Here is a 24,387-nt window from a genome sequence, read left to right as displayed (position 1 = left end):
TGCAAGCCAGAAAAATGTTTCTGGGTCTTCTTTGTTTTCACGTATTTTTGATGTATCAAGGCCACATCCAACAGATTCTGGAAAAAACCTCCAGAGTTGGAGCTTGTCCTTTTATTTCATAGGTGCATAGATTTTATTATTGTTGTTGTTATTATTTATTATTATTAAAAGCCAGAAGGGGCCTTTTTAGTTACCAGCTGGTGTGATCTACTGCTTAACACAGATCGTATCTGTAATCTCACCGAGTGATTCCTGCATTGAGCCCATAACTTTGGACTGAGCTAGAGCATAGTTTAGGAAACCATCAGCCCTGTATCTAGCATGCACAGGGTCGGACGGGACCGTATGCTTCAGCTTGTGTTCTTGATGGTGTGCAGAAGCCCGACTTCCTGCACCTTTCCCAAGGCTGTAAGTTTTCTGTGCTTTGTGTTCTTAGACGTTCAATGCCGATGGCCCAGTGCGCCCGAATTGCGCAGCTTTATGGCGTCTCTCCTCTGCTCCCCGGGCCTGTCCCCTCTCTCTCCCTTTCCCTGCTCTTGGCGTGGGGTCTGTACTCTTTGGGCCGGACTTGCCAAGGTAATGAGCACCAAGCAGACTCTTTACAGCTGCATTTCTCCCAAGAACTCCTCCCGCAACGTGCTGGGCTCTCCTGAAACTCTGCCACCAAGTGACTAGTCTCTTGCCCTTTAAGCCTCTTGCTCCATCTCTCCCCTATCCCTTTGCCTCCCTTCTTCTGCTCCACTCAGATTCTCCTCTGTTCTTTCCCTCCATTGGTTGCTGACCCTTGCCTTGCCTTGATTCCATCCCTGACTTTTAGGCCCTCCACCTAGGATCTGGGTCCCCTGGGATTGGGAGCTTTGCTGGTGCCCTCTCTTCTCCCATGAGCACACCCTTCTTGGGAGCCTTCCTCCGCTCAGGTCTCGGCTCGACCTAATTGTTCCCAGCGCGGTGGGAGGCGCAGCGCCGGTCCGAAGCCCTGAAGGAGCAGACTTGGCAGCGTGGCTGAGAGCAGCTCCACCGTGCCACGAGGCAGAACGCGTATTATTGAAGGATCGACCCAGGCGAGCTGGGACGCTTCAGTGCAGCCCTTACCTGCCTAGCACAGCGATATGTTGCCTTCCTCAGCTCCCTGCTTAGATGCCTTAAAGTGTCTGCAGGTAGCCCCATGGGTAATAAAGGCACTAATTACATGCAGCCTGATGAGGACGGGGGTTGCCCTTCACTGTTGGCATGTGCTTTGCGGGGGAGACGTTTCCCTTCTCCGCTGTGTCTGGCCTCCCATCCCTAGCGGTGTCCTCTGAAGTCACAGATGGTTTGTGGCAGATCCCACCAGGACACTAAGCTGAAGCAGAGTCTCCTGTCCTAGTGATGTGCGGTGCCGTTACCCGTAAGATGCAAAGCGACCCAGAGAAGCTGCTAGGTAACCCCTGCTCTGGTGTGCCTGGGCGGAGGGGTGCTGCAATGGTTGGGTCATTGAGTGGCGTCACGAGGCTGTTCCTGAAAGAAGGCACAGGGTAGAGCGAAGCTGGGTGGGCCGGTGTGGGGCAATGCTGTTGCCTGAGATTTTCTCTGCTGACGCTCCAGGCGGGTTCTCTTTCTTGGCAGCACGAGGCTCATTCAGAATGACTCCACGTGCTGGTCCAACAGCTGCTGTCCTGAACGGGAGGGATGGGTGGTCCCTCCCGGCAGAGGACTCCTGCAGATAGCGAGCCTATGTGTAGGCGTGAGCTCCCCAGTTCTAAAATTGGGGTAGATATTTTGCAAACGGTGACATTTAGACCTGTCATCAAGTGGATCAACCTCTTTGCCTTCAGTGGAGTGGCATCCACTTTTAACGGGGCTGAATTTAATTGCCGTCACTGTGACTAAGGCGTGCAATGGAAGGTAAGCATGTGTTTCGCTGAATCTGGGCCTGACCTAAAGCCTGTGGCAGTGAAAAGACTTTATGGGACTGGATCAGGCCTGTAGAAATCAGTATTCTCTGGTACATTCATGCGTCAGTGATAACGGGGTAGCCACGCAGGACACCTCTTGTGCATACATGCAAAGATACTTAAACCTGGGTCCGGACTGACAAGCTAGCAAAGAATTTGTGCGGAATGTTGTTCTAACATCGGCTGTATGTAATGGTATGTGAGTATTGCTTTCTAATGATGGACAGAGTGATGTGTGAGGTTTAAACTGTAGCACCTACCAGGGCACTTTTTTTTTTTTTTTAATAAGTTTGAGGAGGACGCGTTTGTAGTTGTAGGATTTTTTTTCTTATGCCGATCATTTCAATCCAACTTCCAAATAGGATTCTGAGGAGGACACATTCAATGCGTGACAAACTAAATGAAAACCTCCCCTCTGATCCAGATCTGGTGTGGTCCATGGCTGAAATAAACGAGAGAAAAGAGCTGAATAAGGCCGTGTCCGTGGGTCTGACAACATGATAAAACAGCCAAGCTTCTCTTGTGACGCCAAGCACTGAATTCGGACTCCGTGTTTGCTCTTAGCTGACGGTTACTTGCCGTGTGATTCATATGCGACACATACTTAGGATATCATACGTGTCTGTATATGTATACGTACATGTTGGCTCTATTTGCGGCTTTCTGTCATGTTTAGCCATGAAATTCTTGTTAATCCTCTCGTGGGGTTAATCCTCGCTTGCCTGAGAATATTTACCCTTAAAACACACGTGCTAAAACTGGGAAGGAAAAAGAACTTCCTTTTATTTTTGGGGGGGACTGTGCATGTCCCATTCCCCGTGCGAATGGAAATAGCAGGTTGCTGTGACTGGGATCCTAGGGCATCTCTCTGTTAGCGGTCTATATTGGGAGAACCACATTTTTTTTTTCTTGTTTTGTTTCCCCCCCCCCCCGGAGTTTGGATTTTTGTTCCCTATGATTTTTTTTCCTTCCCTCGTTCATTGTTGTTTTTGTTAATTAGGTTGTGATGGGAAACCGTCTCTATCCAAAAACAAAACCGTTGAGAAATGTTTTTCCCCCCCAGAGTACGGGCGCAGGCGTTCGAGGAGAGATGGTTGGGAGGACGCTTTTTTAAAAATAATTTCTTCATAAAGCTCCTTAAAAGAGAAGCCCAGTCTCCCACCTCAGACGCTGCCACCTCCCCTCCCACCCCCCTAATTAAACGATTTGAATTTTCACGTTAACTGCTTGGCGCTTCCTCGGCGCCTCAGATGATTAGAAAAGGATATTCATTTATGCCTTTTAAACGCCGCCCCGATTAAAATCAGAGAGATTTTTTCCTTCATCAAAATCTAACATCCTTGAAAAATTAATTTGATGCCTCTTGTTATCAATTAATTGAATCTCGTTGGGAAAGAGGCTTGTACGGCGGGTGGTTAGCGCTGGCCCTTCTGTTCTTAGCTGCTTCCCTCCACCCGCTTTCTCCCTTCTGCTGCTGCTTCCAAACACGGTGACATTATAAAACTCTGTCTTCTTTTTTTATTTTACTCATCTCATAAAATAAAATAAATGAATAAAACTTGGGTCTCTTTTTCCCACCCTCCACCCCCACTCTCGAGTTCTCGTCTGAAAGGAAAAACCTCTTCTCTTTCTCGGCCTCCTTTCCTATAACTTCACGGGGGCGGGGAAGGTGGATGAGAAGGAGAAATAAAGTTAGTGCCTTAGCAATTCCTCAGCGTAGCAAAGCAGCCAGGGTCTGTCTGTCTCTGCCTTTCTTTAAACGGGGATATTGGATATTTCATTCGAATCTCCCTCTTTTCAATTAAAAGAACACGGCTCCTTCTCTTAAACCCGCTCCATTCTCCTCCTCTGTCTCTGCAGCCCGAGAAGCGATTTTCCTTTCTTTAATATTTCAGCTCTTCCCCCGAGACGAGCTGCCTGCATTTTTTTTAATAGACTCTCTCCCTCTGTATTAAACTTTTCCAATCTTTGCCCCCCCCCTTTCTTTCCCCCCTCTCACCACCTTAAACAAAAAAAGGAAAAAGTTAGAAAATTAAAAGAACTGGATTTTCACAGGTTATTTAAATAATAATTAAAAAGTAGAAGAACTCACTTCATTTTAACTTTCCTTCTCCTTACTATGAATCTGCCAAGTTATTTCAAACTTGGATGTCTCTTCGGTTAATAGACTCCTTGCTAATACGCTCTTGTGAATTGGGGGTTGTTAGTGGGGGAGTTTTAAACTGATTCTAACTGTGTAAGAACATAATGGCCATACTGGGTCAGACCAATGGTCCATCTAGCCCAGTAGCCTGGCTTCTGACAGTGGCCAGTGCATGATGCTTCAGAGGGAATGAACAGAACAGGGCAATTTTGAGTGATCCATCCCCTGTTGTCCAGTCCCAGTTTCTGGCGGTTTAGGGACACCCAGCATCTGAGCTTGTGTCCCTGACCATGCTGGCAAATGGCCACTCATTGACCTATACTCCATGAACTGATCTAATTCTTTTCCAAACCCAGCTAGTACTTTAGGCCTTCACAAGATCCCCTGGCAACGAGTCCCACAGGTTGACTGTGCATTGTATGAAGAAGTACTTCCTTAGGTTTGTTTTGAACCTGCTGCCTGTTAATTTCATTGGGTGACTCCTGGTTCAGATGTTCTGTGAAGGGGTAAATAACACTTTTTCTCCACATCACTCATGATTCTATAGACCTCTGTCACATCCCTCCCTTAGTCGTCTCTTTTCTAAGCTGAACAGTCCCAATCTTTTTAATCTCTCTTCAAACGGAAACTAAATTCCCCCTCCCCCCGGTACTTTTCCCAATTCTTATTTTTCTTTTTTTGAGATTGACTGACCAGAACGGCACACAGTATTCCAGGTGTGGGTGCACTACGGATCTATATAGTGGCATTGTGATATGTTCTATCTTCTCTATTGTTTCCTAATATTCTCTCAGCTTTATTTTTTTTTTTTTTTGACTGCCACCGCACATTGAGTCGATGTCTTCAGAGAATTAGCCACGAAGACTCCCGGATCTTTCTTGAGTGGTAACAGCTAATTTAGACCTCATTTAGACTTTTTTCTCTCATGGGTACCCTAGTCCTGTTCAAAGTAACTGAAGTGAGAAATCCCCATGGTATTAACTTCAGTATGAACGACTGCCCACCATGCTTGTTCAACCCTGTTGCCTATCTGCTGGCTGGCCCCTCTTCCTCTTGGATAGCCGATTTTGGTGTCTTTAAAGGAGTCTGGATACCCTGAACGAGCTTCTCCTTTAGAGCATTTTCAAAAAAATCCTTTAAATTATACCTGTTGTCCAGTTTGCTTGAGACTCTGTTGCTGGAGCGTGTGCATAGAATGTAACGCTGGCAAACTGTAACTGAGAGTCCTGAAGTTTGGCGTCGTCTCTTTATCTGCAAAGCAAGCTCAGCTTTCTCCAAGCTGCCTGCCCAGAGCTTGTTGGCCAATTCATCCTCCCTGCCTGTTTTGATATCTCTGCAGGAACGTGCCTGTGAGAAGGGTGGCTTTTGTGATTAGTCTTGTGGTGGCAGCTAGGGCCCCAGCCGGATAAGAGCCCCATTGTGCTAGGTGCTGTACAAACATGTAGTAAGAGATATTCCCTGTCCTAAAGAGTCTGTGTAGGCAAGCCTAGGAAACAGCGCACAGAGTGGGGAAGTGACTTGCCTGTTGTCCCACAGCAGGTCAGTAGCAGAGCGGGAATAGACTCTAGCTCCCCACACAGTGGCCGACCCACTGGACCCCACTGCTTTTCTGTACAATGTGGATTTTACTTCCATAGGGGCTGGAGTGAGATCACCAAACTTGCTTTGTGGAATTCACTGAACAATCTTCAGATGGTAGCCGTCTTTGTTCACTGGAGCTGAACTAGGATCCTAGAGGTGAAAGGCGCCGTCTCCCATCACCAACCCGCAGTGGGTCATCTAGCCTCCATTTTTTGGTCTCCCTAAGGGGGTGTGAACATTGCCTTGTGGCAGAGGGCTGGGGGTCGAGTGGCAACCCTACCTCCTTAGAAATGTGGGGGCAGCAGGGTGGTGTCCTGTAGCTTTATGGCTTTTCGTTGAATTGAATTTCCACTTGCACTTCCTCTGGGAGGAGAGCAAGTGGTTATCTCAAGAGCAAACACTCCGGGAGGCCTACCGTAAGTTCCTCCCATTTGATAGGATGGAGAAGTATGAGGCTGATCCTCATCCGGTGTAAATTAGCATAGCTCCATTGAAGTCAGTGGAGAGACCACCAGCTATAATGCCCCACCGTTTCCCTCCCTGCTTCTCTGGATCCCGCTCGCTAGGAGCTTGCTGGCCTTTGGAGCCTGGGGCCTTTCTCAGCTCCTTCCTGCCAGCACTGCAACCCTCTGGACTCAGGAAGGGGTCAAGATGGGTCACTAGAGCTTTAATCCCAGCCTTTTTGATCACTATTGGTAGGAAGAGGGTTAGCCTCTCTGAAGGGGAGAGGGTGGGTAGCAAATGGTGTGTCATTGGGATGAGTACTCTGTCTACAATCTGAGGGATGAAGGACTGAGCTGTCATGAACCTGTCTCCCTCTACCCTGGTCTTAGCTGTGTATCCTAACTAGCACTTACAGCAATTGTCACCTGTAGGCATCTCCAAGGTGGGACCATTTACCCCCATTTTACAGCTGAGGACACTGAGGCACTGGGAAGGGAAACGGACTTGCCCAAGATCACACAGTGGGGTTAGGGGCTGCGTCTCGATAGATTATAAACCGGCAATACACTGGTGAAGCTGTGCAGGGGATGACTAAGTCCCACATGTCTGTGCCATGCTCAGTAGATTGAAACGTCTGCTGTGGATTGACAGGTGGATTGGAGTTTCCCAGGCTTTCAGATGTCCCTCTCCGGCACCCCAAACAAATGAAAAAAGCAGTAGCTTTGTGAGAGAGGAAAAGTGCCCTGAGGTATAAGGGTCTTTGGAGCATGCCTACCTGTCTGATGGGCCAGTGACACTTTCTCAGGGGGTCCAGCACTGTAAGTCCACAAACAAGGGACTGTGCGGGAGCTCCCTGCCACTGCAGGCTGTTAGCCAGCCAAGCAAACTCTGTAGGGCTCTGCCAGTCCAGACTTTGCCTTGCAGGTTAACCCTTGGTGTACGTCAGTTCCCAAACTCTCCAAAAGCGTCTCCCTGCAGCATCCAGCCCCTGTCACTGGCTGCCTGCAGAAATCCCAAGTCCCCTGTCTGCAGACAGAATACACCCCCCAGCCTGTTGGCTCAGTGGCGGATGCACGCCTCACTCTCACGAAACAGCGCCGAGATGGATTTATAATAAAACACGCATACGTTGATTAATGAAGAACAGAGTTTGAGGTGATACTACACAGAGATAATAGCAACAGGAAATGGTTATAAATAAAACAAATAAAATCATGATTTCTTATGACTAAAACTTAACCCAGTAGGTTGCAATCCTTGTCTAAGGTAGGTTTCTCACCTAAAGCAACCTTTCAGCATCACCCCCCCCCCACCACCACACACACACATATGGTTGGGGTTCCAGGGAGTGCAAAGAGCACCGACCTCTTTGTTCTCTGAGTGATGGAGAACAAAGGGGTTCTCTCTCCTTCCTCTTATAGTTCTTTTGAAGTGTATCCCCAGAGAAAGTTCTCCTCTCCTGCTGTTTGTGCTCCAGGGAGCAGACACCAGGCTTATTTTCTCACTCTTCTGTTGACTTAAAATGCAAATGCAGCATCCTTTGTGCTGGTTTCCCAATACTTGATTCACAACAGGTATCTTGGCAGACAGGTAAATCCACTTTCCTCAGTCTAGGGGAGACCTGATTAGCAGCCCTGCTTGGTTACTTGGTTTGAAACATATGTTTAATATGCACAGACCACTTTTTTTATTTAACACCTGTTCATGCATCTTACACCTTTGATGGCCTGTATGACATAAGTTTTTTCATCTGACTTCTTATGTAACATTCTTGACCGACAGATACCCTCACCGCACTGTGTTTTGTGTAGCGAGTTTGTCAGGCTTGACAGGAGTTGCTGTTACATGGCAGTGAACCTTTTGCCAGTGGGCACTGAGGGGCTCTTAGCAGCACAGGGCCAGTCCTTTCTCCTAGGGCAGTCAGAGTTGTACTGATTGCTAGAGCATTGTGCTTTGGTCTTAGTGCCTTCAGGAAGGTTTTTGGGGGAGAAAATGGCAAGTTCTTTGGGACAGGCACCGTCTCTTTGTTCTGTTTGTACAGTGCCTAACACAATGGGGCTCTGGGCCATGACTGGGGCACCTGGGTACTACCCCAGGATAAATAATTATAATATCCATGGTATGGAGTGACTCCGGTTTGTCTGTTACTTCAGAATTCTCTGCCCCGCCTCTTCTAGGCAGCCAGAGAGTTCCAGTTCGGAAGCAGGGTCTAGTGGACCGGGATGCAGGAGATCTGGATGTGCCCCTGAACTGTTGAGTCATCTTGGACAAGTCACATCCCCGCTCTGTGCCTCAGTTTCCCCTCCCCTTTGTAAAGATTGAGGCATGTATTGTCTCCCCCTGTGTGTTTATACAGCCCCTAGCACGATGAAGCCCCAGTCTCAGTGGGGGCCTTTAGGTGCTATTGAAATACAAATGGTATCTGGATAGTGGGGAGTCTAAACTCTTCTCCGAGGTAACTGGCAGCATCACTTGTGGCTTTTGTGCAGTGTGGTTCCAGCAAACTCCTGGTCTTGTTGAGAATTGGAACCAGTTAGATGAAATGGGCACAAATCGGAACCCCCGCCCCCACCCCACCGAGCTTTGAGAGAGCTTGGGTCTTGCATCCCATGTGGGCAGCTCCATGCAATGGACTCAAATTCGGAGCCTGACTGAACACTCCCTAACTTGGAGTCAATCTGGAATCAGATCTGTGTATTTCCGCTGGGATTTGAGTCCATTTTATCCCTTCCCACCCCCTTTCCCATCTTCACACTGATAGGCCTTCTCCCAGACATATGCAGTGCTGGACTGTCATGTAACAGCAACTCCTGTCAAGCCTGACAAACTCACTACACCCAACACAGTAGATGGACCCGTGGGAAGGCAGCACTTTCAAACCAGTTGCCGTTCATTGTCTAAAGTGCCCGTGGGAGTGGGGTACAAAGCAAAGGGAACCTGGGAACTGTAGTCCTGTCCTTTATGAATGGGGTGTGACTGGGTGCCAGCAGCACCCTTACTACCCAGCAGGCTGTGGCTAGCAACCATCCCTTGTTCAGACTTGGGCATCCCTCCAGTCACCCACCCACACAGCTCCCAAACAGCGAGACAGGAGCCCCTGTGTGCGACGTCACTATTTAATTAGACGTCCCTGATTAACCAAACTTGGCGTTCGGCTTCCTCCTGCCCTCATCTTTCCTGGCTCCGAATCAATGGCTTTGATATGCTAATTAGGGAGTAATTTAATTTCAAAAGGCCGCAATTAACAAGGGTGTTGTGGACATGCTGTAGTTAAGCGGCGTAATCTAATTTGCATTAGTAACAAGCAGGGACTAATTAGAAGCTTAATTAGACACTTAGATGGCTCTTGTGTTTACTTTCTTAATGAGATGGAGTGGGGCTCTTTTTTTTTTAATCTTTTCAAGAGCTCAGCAGAAGGAAGCGGTGGGCAAAGCTGTAGACCCAGCGCCTGGCACGTGCCCTGCACCTTTGCTGGCTTTCATCTGTAGCCCTGCGTTGCCAGAGTAGCCTCTTAGGCTTGACCTGGAGTGCCACATCCGTGCAGCTAGGCTCAGATGTCAGGAGGGGTTTTTTTAAAGATGGATGAGCAGTTCTTAGTGCTGATTAGAAGGTGGGCTGGGAAATAAATGAATGGATTAATTGAATAATCCAGCTGAACCGTGTTTCCTGGAGCTCCTTGCACCCAAACTGATGGCCAAGCTCGGGATGGCCTTGAGGCAGGAGCGCATCTGTCTCTGAGGTGGAAGGTGGCGGCTTGTTGAACAGCTCACTTCCTGTCCCAAATGGAGGTGAAGAGGGACACCAACGCGGCACCCTGCGGGCTTGTGGAGAAGAGCCAACGTTGCACACCGAATCCCCAGGACCGGGGCATTCCCCATATTGACCTGCTGGGGCAGTGGTTCAGTGCTGGCTCGGTGCGAAAAGTGCCCCCTTCTAAATCGTCACAGCCTTGACACCCTGGCCATGCGGGGACAATCCTCGCTACAACTCTGCTGAGCGGGCTCAATCGGAGACGGCTACCGAAGTGCAAGGGAGCTCATTTTGGAGAGAAGTCTCTGTTCCTACCAGCGCTCTGTGCAGGGTGAGATCAGAATCCCCAGCCTCGCTCATTCGGGAGCTTTTCCGGCCTGGCATCTGCTCGCCGTGCTGAATCCTGGCTAGCCAGCAGTTTCTGTGGGCCGACCACTGCTGCTTTGAACAGCAACAAGATCCGTTGGTTGTGCTTGGGGACCTTCAGCTCAGATGTCCAGCCAGACTCTCTGCAGTTCCAAAATAGCGGGACCCAGCTTTCTAGGGGATGCTCTTCCGCAGGTTTTTCTCACTTCATTCCTTTATAAAAGGGAAGACTAAGTGCTCTATTTGAAACCTGCACACACTGTCTCTTCTCACCTGCTGCTGCATCCAGAAGGATTGGAGCCTGCAGTCCCTTGCTAGATGTCTCTAGAGCCAAGGATGAAAGGCAAGGTACCTCGGAGTTGGGTTTAGACCTTGGAAGTTTGCCACTAGCTTTGAGAGGGGCCGTGTTGTTGGGGATCGTAAGCATCCACGACCACATTGGCGAGGTGGGGTATACGCTGCTGGGCCTGCATAGAGGTTGCTTGATGTGTTCCGGAAGGTTCAGTGAAATGCCTCCACTGGAAGGAGCTAAAAGCTGGTGAAATAGTTGAGCACCTGAGTACTTGAGGCAGGGAGGGGACTCACTGAGGGGTTTATCTTCAGTATTCCTTCATGTGGTGGGGTGCGGACGCCTCGGAGGTTGACTCCTTCCAAAATACATTGCTGGGAGCGGATGAAAGTGCCCGTAAGTGCGATTCCCATTAAAGTGGGTGCCTGGACGTAGCCAATCCCTGGTTCCTTCAATCTCTTCCAATTTACGGTAATGCTTTAAATTCGTTTTAGCTCTGCCAGACTTTTATTCTAATCCCCTTTCCACATTTCCATGTGTTTGTGTCTTAATTAAAGGGTAAAAAGCCACTCTCCGAGCAGTCCCGGCTTCGCTTTCGCCTCCTGAGCCCAAAGCCTTTTAAGATTAGCGAGTCACTTCCTGAAGAGTTCCTGGTGCCCAGACCCAGGGAGGCGGGCTGGCTCCACTTTCTGTGGCTCAGAGCAGATCTGTGTTTGCGGTAGCGAGTCAGAGACATTCCAGCAGCCTCTCCCACTTTGCATGGGGTTTTTTCTCCGGGGTTAGTTATAAAGCATTCCCTGGAGGCACTGGTGTCGTGAATTACGGGTCTTCAGTGCATCTTAGATGTAATTTTTCTTCCCCGCACCAACGTGCTTCCTCTACAGCGTTAGCCTCTATGCTAAGGTTGGTTCCCCTAGTACCGCCAGCCCATGCCGCGGGTACCTACCTGCAAGACAGCCCGCCTTCTGGGTAGCTGCAGTAAGATGAACATGCTCCCTGGAAACCGGTGCTTCACGGAAAGACCTCACTGCGCTCAAGGGGGCAGTAACCCAGGCATGATGCTGGGCCTCCGTCTACTCCTGTCTGCCTTGCCTTCGAACCTCAATGAGGCTGGAGCCAGAAAGAATGCATTAGGCAAACTGGTTTGGTTAAAGCCCAGGGAGGGGCTTGAGCTGCCGAGTTGGGATGTCTGTCAATGGGAAGCTCTCCAGGCGGCGTTTTGGATCTGGAGCGTCTTGGTTGAGGGCCCGCCGTGAGTTAGAATAGCTCACCAGAGCCTCTTGCTGCTTCTGGCCTGGCCAGAAATCATCTCTCATGAGTCACAGCAGCAGGCATGTTGCAAATACTCGGCCAAGTCGCTTTTTACATTTTCAGCTCACTTTTGCAGACCGACGAGGTACAAATTGTTCCAAGGAGCATCTGAAATGCCAGGTACTTCCTGACCCTTGCAAGCCTAGACTCCTTCGGTTAGAGGGGGCTGGGGAGAGAAAAGGAGAGACACGCCGCTAACCTCCCCCCTCCTTGTTTTACCAGACTTCCTTTTTTTGACAAAGTTAGTTTTGCATTCTCTGCAGTCCACGTGGAAGGGAGCTTATTGTGAACAGGCCGCTTTTGGGGTTGGATTTTCCCTGCACTGAACCCCTGCTTCCCTCCCCCCGTCCCCCCACTTCTGAGGTGTGGAATTTTACCTGCTGACAATACTTAGCACTGCGGGAGTGCTTGCTTTTTCTCCCTAGACTTGGGTGCTTTTCCAGGGAATGAACCAGCATCCTTTCCCTTATTTGACAGGAGGGGTAAAAGTGACTTGCCCCACCTAGTGGACGGTTGCTGTCTTCACTGTTTTGAATCCCTCCTGCTGCTGTATTTATAATGGTAAGAAGGTGGCAGGTGCTTTTCCTTCTGCTGTGATTCGGCGGATGAGCAAAAGGTGTTGGAGGTGACTAGAAAGGGCAGAATCATCTAAATGGAAGGTTCTGTGGCAGTTAACCACAGTGATTTGGAGGGAGAAGGGGTGGGGCGGAGAGGGGTTGAGGCAGATTGTGTGTGTCACACATCTCCCCATTTATCTACCTAGGGATTGCAGAGGCTGGGAGGTGAGTTACCGAGGCTCTAGCAGGGGACGCACATCTTTGAATTGCTGTAATCGCTGCACCTACTAGAGGCCATGTGTATGGGGGTAGCACAGATATTTCTGCCCGGCCTGCAGTAGTAGGGAGGGGAGGGATGGCAGATCAGAGCCAAGAACAGGGGAGTCGGGGAGGCCCTCCGTTACTAAGCAGCAGCACGTAGCTCAGTGTAGGGTCTGCTGTCGGGCCGCTGATCGGTCCTGTCAGCAGAGAGCAGGATAGTGAGCTCCAAGCTCTGCCACGCCAAATACCGTCTTGCACGGGGTGAGGAGAGGGAAGAACGCGGTGCTGGCAAGGCAGATGAAAACCCGATTACCAGCTCGTTGTTCCCACTTCAGAGAGAGGGGAGGGAATAACCTACTACCACTGTGGGCAAGGTGGGGCGGGGAACACAGTGAGTGGGCTGGCTGATCTCCACGTCAGATGCTTCATATGTGACTGGCCTTGGATCCTGGATCTCCCCTAGTTCCAGGGCCCAGGCACATCCTGAAGTTTCTGTGCAGTTTAGACTACATAGTTTGGGGGGGGATGCGGGGGAGAATATTGCTGCACTGTGGTTTCCGCTCTCCCTGTGTAAATAATACCCCTGCCAGCTTCCACTCCTGGATAGTCTGCTCCTGCCCTGTCTCACACTGTTCTTAACAATATCAGCACTTTTGTATGATTCATTCCCTAGGTAACGTGAGCCTGTATTTTGTGTGTTTGAGTCCTTAACTTTGTGTCTCTTCAGTTCTGTGTTTGTCCTAATTGGGTTTGTAAAATCTTCAGAGCAGGGACTGTCTCTTATGTGTCTGTACAGTGCCTAGCACGCTGGGGCCCTGATCTCAGGTGGGGCCTGTATACCATAATCGAAGTAGTAATCTCTGTAGAATGCACTACATAGTCACAGGCTCTCTAGGAATCACTGTAATAAAAACAGGAGGGTAGATGAGGGAAAAGAGCTAAAATAGTTACTTTATTTTACCAAGTACCTCACAATCTTTACTCTCATCATCCTCCCAATCTCACTGTGAGGCAAGGCAGTGTTGTTAGTCCCATTGTACAGAGAGACTAAGTGAGTTGCCCAAGGCCACACAGGAAGTCCGTGGCAGAGCAGAGGATTAAACCCAGGTGTCCTAAAGTCCCAAGCTAGTGCTCTAACCCCTGTACCATCCTTCCCTCCTCTGTATAGATACATATAAATGCTTGATGATGATGATAAACATTGCAACACCATGATGTGTATGCATATTCAAGAGCTTAGCGCTGCACATATGTGCATCCTATAAGCGTTCACTTTTTAAATTGCAGAGGAGACGTGTTTTGTGCATGTGCGCGCTCAGCAGGAAGTCTGTCCCGATAGCAAAAAGAGCTGATCTGCGCTCACTCTCCCAGAGAAAGTCTGGGCATCCATCAGTCTGTTAATTGTGCTAATTAGAGTGTGGAGGTGTTAATTGGAAAAGCCTGGGATTGTGCCTGTTTGGGGGAAGAAAATGTCAATAAAAATTAATTGATGACTTGGCATGGCGCGTGTGCTTTACAGGTTAGCAGCGAGTCAAAAGATGTCAAGGCAAATGTTACTGCTCAGATTAAGCAATTGTTAATTAAAAAGCAACAGTAATTAATACTCTCTTTGCCATATGGTACTGCTAAAGACAGAGGGCTCTCTCTTTGCCCTTTCAGTAATTCTCTCTTGTTTCTCTTTTCTTTTCGTTGTCATATGAAAGATGCACGCTAAAGCAGGCAAAAATAGGTAGTAAAATGGAAGGGCAATTGTTAAACAAAATGATTTTGATCCTGGCCGCAGGAAACTGGTAATCAGTGATATGTTTTTTTGTTTTGTTTTTTTAATGTGAGGCTTGTCTCCTGAGGCAGTTTCTTGGGGCAGGGCCCATATATTGGTGTGTCCATATAATGCCCATCAGGATGGGCCCCTGATCCTAGACTGGCCCCTTTCGGTGCTGATAATAAAAATATTTAACAATAAGAGATATATGAGGGGAGAAAGCTAAACCAGGTGACAGACTAAGGCTCTGATCCCGCACGTACTTTGTTCATTCACTTGTGCTTAAGTTGAACATGTGTTCAAGTGTTTGCAGAATCAGGGCCTGAACATACATGTTGGGACAGACAGACAATTTTTTTCTCTCTCAACTTCCAGCACATACGCGGAGCTACCAGCCCCAACTGAGCCAAGATTCGTAATATCTTCTGATTCATAATTTTAAAGCAAGGCTGTAACAGTTAATATGCACATCATCGGTTTAATTTTTTTTAAGGTTTTACAAAACCTTAATATGAAGAGAGAGATTTTCATTATTATTATTATTTTATTATATATTTTAAAATAAAGCTTAAAAATATTGTAGCCTTCCCTGGCAGTGTTAGGAAACCAACACAGCAGTATCCCACTAGCATTGAGACCAGAAAAGTGAAATTTACTGGACTCATTATGAAACTGACCAGCATTTTGTTATTGACCATAGGGATTGCCTGACTGGAGGAAGCCAGTGGCCCATCTAGTCCAGTATCCTATCTCTGATAGCGGCTAGCATCAGATGCTTCAGAGGAAGGGACAAAAAATGCCATATTTATGCAATAAGCTACCAATAGGGAAAGATTTCCTCCTAATTCTCAATAGCTAGATTTGAAATTATGCCCTGAAGCCAGGAAAGTTTATATTTTCTCCAATACTCTTATATTTTTTTAACATTTTCCTATTATAACTCTGGATAGTCTTGTTAGCCATATAAAAATCTAATCCAACTCTGAGTCCTTTAAAGCTCATGGCCCCAAAGATAGCTCATGGCTTCTGGACACAGAAAGACCCCGGGATTCTCTCTGCTTCTCGTTGAAACTGTTCACATGCTTAAAGTTGGAGATGGTTGGAAAATAGTTAGTAATCTCGGGGTGGGAGGGGGAACATGGAAAGAAATGGAAAAACGTATTTTCTGGAATGTTTTGGCTTTTTGAAAATTGAAAAATTCTCATCATTTAAAAAAGAAACCCAAAGACTGTCGAAAGAAATGAAAATTCTCATTTTCAGGGAGAAAATTATTTAAGTGAAATATTTCGCCCAGCTCTGCTTTAACCTGCTTTGGCTGGAGTGCTCAGCTGTTACAGGCTTGAACCCTTAAAGTGGGGCAGAAATGGAATGAAGTGATTTGGGACTGTGGGAGAAACCGCCCAGGCTCCAGCCCGAATCTCTACACTGATCATTTTAGCCCAAGTCAGCAGAGCTGAGCCAGCCGCAGCCGTGCCCTGTGTATTGCACTGTAAACTATCCTAAATCATGTAATGCCTGTGCCTCAGTTCCCCCTCTGTAGAATGGGGTAATAGCACCAGGGGGTGGTGAGGTTAAATACATGAGATTGTGAGGTGCTCAGATGCCATGGTAACGGGGACCATATAAGAGCCATGGATAGCTATCATCTTGGGAAGGCACTCATCTGCTGCTGTGGTGAGTGTGGGTTAAGAACTCATATAGGCTAGAAGAATGCAAGTGAATTGAATGAAAAAATACGGGGGAAGAGAAACTGAGACACAATGGAAGGGGAAGAGGCAGCATGAGCCAGTGGTTAGAGCAAATTATAAAGCAATGTGCCTTTCTATTCTTTATGTGACTGTGTAAGGAGTGTGATCTGATTGGTAGACTGGAGGACTTGGAGTGAGGACTCCTAGGTTCTTTTTCCTTGCTTTACTTCTGGCCAGACTTTTACGGGGACCAGTCGCTTCACCGCTCTGTACCTTGCTCTCCCTGTCTCCAATATAGGTGCATTAGCTATGCTTCTACCTACCAAAGTGTGGATGCATGGATTGATTTGTTTGGAAGGTGCTTTGAGATCAATACACAGCTCTGAGCACAAGCTCGGGGAGGTTGAATGCAGTCGGCATGTGGATCTGCCTACATTTTGCTCACAATGTCCGTAGGCAAACATCGTCTCTCTTTCTGGTAATGTCTGTGATCCCTTCTCGGCAAGCGTCTCAGTCCTTGGAGCAACATTCCTCGATCTCACGCGTGTGCCCTCGCATCCCTGCAAGTGACTCTCATATCTTTTAAATAAAAAGAAAATACAGTAATCCCTTTAACCTTGAATTCTCTCATAGCTACAAGTATGTCACTTTGTGCGTGTGTGTGTGTGCACGCGAGTGTGTGTTTTTGAAAGTATGAGGACTACAGGAGGGAGCCGGCAACTCCACATGGGAATTAATGTCATTCATACACCCTGCGGAAATGACTTTTGAAATGCATATAATCTCAAACATGCAAATGAGAAGCTTGCTTCACCCTGTTTAATATGAATGATCAGCTTCTGAATAGCTATTATTACACGCCACATTTCAGCAATTATGTTGTTCGCGGTTTGTCTTTCTATCTTGCAGAAAGAAAAAAGAGACAGAAAAGAAAGAGGATAGGAGGGGAAAAAAAGACAAGAAACAGCTTTTTTCCCCCTCTCGTCCCTTTTTTTCTTTTCCTGTTTTGAACTTGCTGACCATCTCTCTGATCGGGAACTGGCGAACACCGTGCCTATTTCAGTTCTCCCCTTGGCAAGGAAATGAGCTCGCTTGAATGAAGCAAAACTGCTGCATTCTGTCTTCCTTGCAAAGGAGGGAAAGAAACAATTTTCCTGTCAGGGCACCACATCTTTAGTCCGCTTAGTGCGTCAGTGTCCGGGATCCCAGATGAAGCCTTCAGGTGAGGGGAGTCCAGTGTTATGCTCAACCCCTTCTCATCTATATCAGTAGGTTGGATTAATAGATTTTTCTAACCAGAAGAGGCCATTGACCATCTACTCCAACTGCTTAGCACAGGCCAGAGAATATCATCCTGCGATGACTGCTTCAAGCCCACTGACTTGTGGTTGAACTAAAGTATTATCTTATTGGGCTTGATTTATCGATTAGAGACTGTACCTTGCAGCATCTTAGAGCTACATGTTGCGACAGCAGCTCCCATGGGTGCCCCCAACCCCAGCTTTGTCAATCACGCATATTGATAGAACGCACCTTCCGTGCATGCACCTGTCAATAATACCACCAAGCAGGAATTCCCATCTCACCTCCGTGTCCAGCCACTCTTTAAACCTGTCCTCAGATCATTACCAATACTGTGCTCTTACATAGGAGCCTCTCCTCCGCCGTTCTCAAAGCATGTGACAAAGCATGATAAGTGTCATCCCGATTTTACAGAAGGTGAAACTGAGACACAAAGAGGGGAAGTGACTTGCCTAAATCAGACTCAGGAGTAGAACCCAGGAATCCTGGCAGCCTGTCCCCTGATTTGATCATACTGCTGCCCCCACATACACATGGAATAGAAAGTTCCGCTGCAGTTTCACCAGGATCTGCAACGAGACAAATGAAATTCAATAGGTAGCAGGCTTAATACAAACAGAAGGAAGTATTTCTTCACACAACGCACAGTCAACCTGCAGAACTCTTTTGCCAGAGGATGTTGTGGAGGCCAAGACTATAACAAGGTTTAAAAAAAAAAATTAGATAAGTTCATGGAGGATAGAGGTCCATCAATAGCTATTAGCCAGGATGGTGTCTCCAGCCTCTGTTTGCCAGAAGCTGGGAATGGGCGACAGGGGATGGATCACTTGATGATTATCTGTTCTGTTCATTCCCTCTAGGGCACCTGGTATTGGCCACTGTCGGAAGACAGGATACTGGGCTAGATGGACCATTGGTCTGACCCAGTACGGCCGTTCTTATGTACATCGGTCCAGATTTAATGCATGCAGCCAGCCTGTTAGGGATATATATTTTTCACTTGAGGACGTGTGGCTATTTCATCAGACACCTCTATGAAGGGAGGCAGTTTCACACACACGCCCTGTAACACACATCACATGGTTTTGAAAGAGAACCCTCCCTTACAGCTAACAAGTCACTCACTGGTAAAGCCCAATTGCATAAAGATTATTAATCCGATCTCTTTGAAACCAGTGCATGGAACTTTTCGGAACTCCCACCTTCCCCATCTGTGTAAATGCAAGTAATAGAGAGGAAGGATGGGCTACTGGTTAAGGCACTGGACTGGGACTCAGGAACTCTGAGTTCAAGTCCCATCTCTGCCACAGACTTGCTGTGACCTTGGGCAAGTTATATGCACCCAGTTTTTCAAGAGCTTGGCTCTCTTTTAAGCCTTAGTTTAAATGAAGACTAAATCGTGAAGCACTCAGCATTCAGCAGCTCCTGTTTTGACCCTTCTGGGCAGATTCTCAATAGAGTTCTGCATGCGGTGTGCTGGGCTCTTCTGAAAATCTGGCCACCCATTTTGGTGTCCTAAATGGGAGCTGAGCTCTTTAGAACATCTGGCCCCTAATCCCTCTGTGCCTCAGTTTCCCCATCAGTGAAATAGGGATAATAATCTTCCTTTGCCTCCTAGGGGTGCTGTGAAGATAAAATCCTTTAATGATTGCAGGGTGTTCAGATGCTACAATAATGAAGGCCATAGAGAAGCCTCTAGCTAGACAAAATAAAGTCTTCTGGGATGGAAAGCTCTGTCACAACAGCTCACTCATTGCCAAGGTGTAGAAGAGAAAATGAAAAGTTTGTAATTCATCTACTAGTGAATTCTGCCTGTCTAATGCAATTCAAATTCTGTCCCAGTGGTGATGATGCCGACTGCAAACAAGAAGTATGGGAAATCTCACAAGGAGTATTTGTCGATCTCTCTTCACTTCCTGGCGGGAGCTCCCAAGCACAAGTGAATCCAGGCTGCGCTGTTCAGATCCGGATCTGAACTTCCCCATAATTCAGGCAGGCCAAGGGCAGGTTGTTAAATTCTGTCCTAAACTTTGATGTATTCAGGTCCAAGGATGGGAATTGTTTGGACTCAGCTCTGCTCCTAAATCCTCACACACCCCCCTTCTCTGATGACATACCAATACTTGTTACCTTAATTATACTTAACGTGAGTTGGAGTATCCACATGCTGTACTCACACAGGTATTTAGTACTGCCCACAATTGTGTAATGGTGCATTGTGGATGATTGAGCACAGCTTTCTAGGAGACCTAGTGGGTGCCCGGGGGAGCAGAGGTCATATAACCTTTTCCCTTCCCCCAGAAAGTCCCATGACTGCTGGAGAGTGCAGGCCACCTTGGAGCCGGGTGGGAGGTCGCACTGCACAAGCAAACCGTACGCTGGAAGAGACAGGTACTAAAATTGGATGAGCAGGGCGCTCTTCAGAGCGCAAAGCTCTGCCAATAACAAACCTGCAGAGCTGTTAAACACTTTCCCCCTGCTCTTGCTGTTGGGCTCTGTCCAGATTCAAGGGCCAAGTTCATAGATTGCGAGGCTAGAAGGGACCATTGTGATCATCTCCTCTGACCTCTACAGAGACCCGCCCCACAATAATTCCTAGAGCAGATCTTTTAGAAAAACATCCCGTCTTGATTTAGAAATGGTCAGTGATGCAGACTCCACCACAACCTTTGGTAAATTGTTCTGATGGTTAATTGTTCTCAATTAAAAATTTGCACCTTATTTCCCCTCTGAATTTGTCTAGCTTCAGCTTCCAGCCCTTGGATCGTGTTAGACCTTTCTCTGCTGGAGTGAAGAGCCCATTATTAAATATTTGTTCCCCAAGTAGGTACTTCCGGACTACAATCAGGTCATCCCTTAACCTTCTCTTTGTTAAGCTAAATAGGCTCAAGGAGCTCGATCTATCAGTGTAAGGCATGCTTTCTAATCCCTAATCTTTCTCCTGGCTCTTTTCTGAACCCTCTCCAGTGTATCAACATCCTTCTTGAATTGTGGGTACCAGAACTGGACACAATGTTCCAGCAGTAGTCACACCAGAGCCAAATAGAAAAGTAAAACAACCTCTCTCTACTCGTTCTATGCATCCCGGGGTCGCATTAGCCATTTTGGCCATCGCATCACCCTGGGAGCTCATGTCCAGCTGATTATCCACCCACCCTCAAATCTTTTTCAGAGTCACTGTTTCCCAGGGTAGAGTCCCCTATTGTGTAAAGATGGCTGGCATGCTTTGTTCCTCGATGTCTACATTTGCATTTAGCCATATTTAACACGTATTGTTTGCTTGAGCCCAGCTTACCAAGTGCTCCCGATCGTTCTGCATCATTGACCTGTCATCTTCATTATTTACCGTTCCTCCAATTTTTATGTCAACTGCAAACTTTATCCGTGATGATTTTATGTTTTTCTTCCAGCTCATTAGTAAAAACGTTTAAATGGTGTCAGGCCAAGAACTGATCCTTGCGGGACCCTCCCAGAAATATACTTGTTCAGTGACAGTTCCCTGTTGACCATTATCTTTTGAGATCATTCCATGAGCCAGTTCTGATATGTCTCATTTCATTGGGGTTAGCCTGGAGTCCTCAACCCCCTACCCTTTGCCATCCACAGTGGACAGGAGCATGTTCTGCTTTGCATGGTGCTGGTGTGGTTTGCTTCCCTTGGCAGTGAAACAAAGCTGGGGGGGGTGGGGAGGTTGCACCTCCTATGGTGGTGATTAAAACCCATTGCTGGAACTGAGGAAATTATGGGCTGGGATATTTTTAGTTTCTCCAAGCCTTTAGCAACTTGCTGGGTGTGAGTGGGGCATGTGGAGGGGCTGGTTTTCAGTTAGAGGAGATACGCGGCTCCATCTACTATGGATATTTCTCATAGACCTATTCTGCAGCCCCTCCAGGATGACACACGCCAGCTTCCCTACCCCTGTGGAGTGAAAGATTCATGGGTAGGTTCTCCCTGCGTAATGGCCCCTAAGAAAGAAACCATTTTGACTCCCCTTCCCATTCCTGAGCATTTACCCATGAATTGTTAGGGGAGGGGGCAAATGGGAAGGGCCAGGAGTGTGGGAAAGGGAAGCTGTATGGGAGGTGGTGATGCTGGAGCCAGTCTGATGAGGTGAGCAGCGAGTCAGCCCTGCAGCCCCCCAGCCTGCAAAAATCATGCAACGGGACCCAAAAATCATGAAATCATTTAAAAAAAAAAATAAGTTTGGGGTTCTCTCTATTCGCCTTGGAAGTTTTTGAGCCTTTAGGGGGCACTCGGGTCATGTTCTCGAGCCTTTTTCCACAGCTGTGAGGGTTAGAAATTTTACTTCTTACAAAATAAATAAATAAAAATCTGGGATTCTCCTGTAATTCAACTGACTCCAGGAGCTGAGACTTAAAGAAAAACACCAAAAAACCACTGCTGCATGTGTGATATTGAAGGGCAAGGGGCGATGAGAAGTCTGAGGGGCGGGTCACCTTCTGGTGGCTGATGCATCTCTTTGAAGAACTGCTGCTCCTCAGATTTGAATCCTGCATCCCATGTTGGCTTGGCGCTCAGTTGTGCATGGTTTGTTCTTAACATGCTCTGCTTTGTGTCTGCACTTGGAGGCATCTCTCTGGTTAGTAGAGCTGGTTGAAAATATTTCCAGTGCAACATTTTTTGCCATTGAAAAATGCTCATTTGAGAGAATTGAAACATTGTGCTGGACTATATTGATTTTTGTCAACATTTTCAACAGGAAAATATCAAAATGTCCCGCTTCATGTCTTTTATGTGATATTTGAAATGATCAAGTCAAAATGCAATCTTTTGACCTTTATGAAAAACAAAATTCTTTGGACTATTTTGGTTTTTTTTGCGAAAAAATCCAAGATTTCTACTTTTTGTCCCAGTTCAGGATGAAATATGTTTAATGTCAAAATCTTGGAATTTCCCGCCAGACAGAAATTCTCTGTTTTGACCAGCCCTGCTGTTTGTAATACAATAACTACACAGAGAGTCTGCTCATGGTGCTGGAAATGTACAAGATCATTCACAAACGGTTGGGGCTGCCTGTGTGCAAATCTATCCACAGACCCCTCTGTAGCCACATGGATTTCAGTTTAAGGGTGGCTTTATTTTGGTTTAGATTAAACTGATTTCTGCTCCACTAGAATTTAAGTGAAATAAACCACTCTGAAATCAACAGAAGAGGGTCGTGCACATGGCCTCTTGGACCAGCTTAATTCAATCAACTTAAAATCACAGCTATAATTGAAGCAGTGCATCTCTGTATGTAGACAGCCTCGCAGGTTAAAGTACAGCCTCACAGAGTTCAGGTCTTAATGCAGGTGAGAGAAAGCACAGGACAATGGGTCAGCTGAAGGAGAGGCAGGGGTAGGAAGGAGTCATAATTTCATAGCGCTGAAGACCAGAAGGGGCCACCAGATTACCTAGTCTGACCTGCTGTGTATCACGGGCCATCAGATTTCACCCACATAGCCCCTATTGATCCCAAAGACTCTAGTTAGACTAATGCATTTCAGTCCTCAGGCACCTAGACTTCATGCCACTGTCCGAGCACAGGAGAGGCCAGGGTGCCACCAATGCCCCAGGCCCCTGTAATGGAAGGGAATGATTAGGTGATCCCAGCAGGCGAGCCACTCCCCATGCCGCAGAAGAAGGCAAAAACGCCCCAAGGTCCCTGCTAGTCTGACCTTCCCAGTCCCAGATCTGGTGATCAGTTAGACCCTGAGCATGTAGCACGACCCACCAGCCGGGCATCTGGAGAGAGGATTCATGGGGGGGGGGTGAGTGGGCTTAAGGGAGGGTTCAGAGGAGGAGAGGAAGGGCACTCCTGCAAGTCAGGGGCGGGAGTGGAGGTGGAGCTGGGTGTGGAGAGCCCTGGCGGGGTAGGGAAGACATGAGCAGGTGGAAGTGTGGCATGGTGAGACGATGCCCCAGGTGGATCTTGGCAGGCAGGATGGTTGGGTGTTGGAGGAGGAAATAGTGTGTGGCCCTGCCTTGCTTGAGCTCATTGCTCAAGGGAAATGGTCCTACAGCTCCTGCTAACCAGCTGCCTCATGTGCCGATACTGGGGGCTGTAGAAAGGGCAGATGCAAGGAGGGAAGAGGGAACCCTGCCCTAGTGAGGCCAGGGTAGCAAGTACAGACGACATGCAGCGGGGGGCTGCTCTCCCCACGGGCCCTCATAGCCCGGCGGTAGCTCCATCCAACACCTCCAATAACGCTGTGCTCAGGGACGCTGCTGCTTCTCATTGCTCACTCAGGTCCTGCGAGCAAGTCATGATGGTTGAATCTGCCTCGGAGACAATACGCTCCACTCCCTCCAGCCAGAACGGGGTCAGCAGCCTCACCAACCAGACAGACGGAGGAGGAGGCGGTGGCGGCGGTGGAGGAGGAGGAAGGGAAGGAGGCGGCGGGGAAACCAATGGGGAAATGAGCCCGGTGGAACTCCTGCATTTTCAGCAGCAGCAGGTAGGAAAGAGCCTCTTTCTTCTCCTCCCTTTCTCTCTCTTACTCTGTCTTCCCTACGTCCTGGTTTTTTTTTTTTTTATCCCGCAGTCTTTTGGCTTTCTGGACATCTGGAGACCTTCACTGAAAATTATAGTAATCGCGGGTTGGAAGGGACTTCGGGCAGTCATCAAGTCCAGTCCCCTGTGCTGAAGCTGGACCTGACCTGTGTTTGTCCAATCTTCCAATGATGGGAAGTCCACAACCTCCCTTGGAAGCTTATTCCAGAGCTTAGCTAGCCTTACAGGTTAAATATCAGGAAAAAGTTTAACTTCATCTCCCTTTCTGCAGATTAAGCCAAATACTACTTGCCTGACCCTTCAGTGGACATAGAGAGCGATTGATCAGTCCTCTTTGTAACAGCCCTTAACATATTTGAAGACTGTTATCGGGTTCCCCCTCAGTTGTTTTTTCTCAACACTAAACGTGCCCCGTTTTCTTTAACCTTTCCTCAGAGGCCAGGTTTTCTAAACCTTTTCTCCTCTTTGTTGTTCTCCTCTTGAGT

General features: G+C 47.7%; 1 protein-coding gene across 3 annotated transcripts in view; it reads left to right on the top strand.

The window, feature by feature from the left end:
- The first annotated feature begins 23,641 nt into the window (after window positions 1-23,641).
- LOC112109555 (forkhead box protein P4) overlaps window positions 23,642-24,387 on the top strand; it is an 89,125-nt gene continuing 88,379 nt past the window's right edge. For all 3 annotated transcript variants that reach the window (XM_026655241.1, XM_026655240.1, XM_026655239.1), the window contains exon 1: window positions 23,642-23,846. In XM_026655241.1, coding sequence (XP_026511026.1) covers window positions 23,655-23,846 — 192 coding nt within the window. In that variant the 5' untranslated portion in view covers window positions 23,642-23,654. The remainder of the gene's footprint in view (window positions 23,847-24,387) is intronic.

Source organism: Terrapene carolina, unplaced genomic scaffold (genome assembly GCF_002925995.2).
Source record: "Terrapene carolina triunguis isolate 2854851 unplaced genomic scaffold, T_m_triunguis-2.0 Scaffold199, whole genome shotgun sequence".
NCBI lineage: Eukaryota > Metazoa > Chordata > Testudines > Emydidae > Terrapene > Terrapene triunguis.
This window is presented reverse-complemented; position numbering and strand designations above follow the sequence as displayed.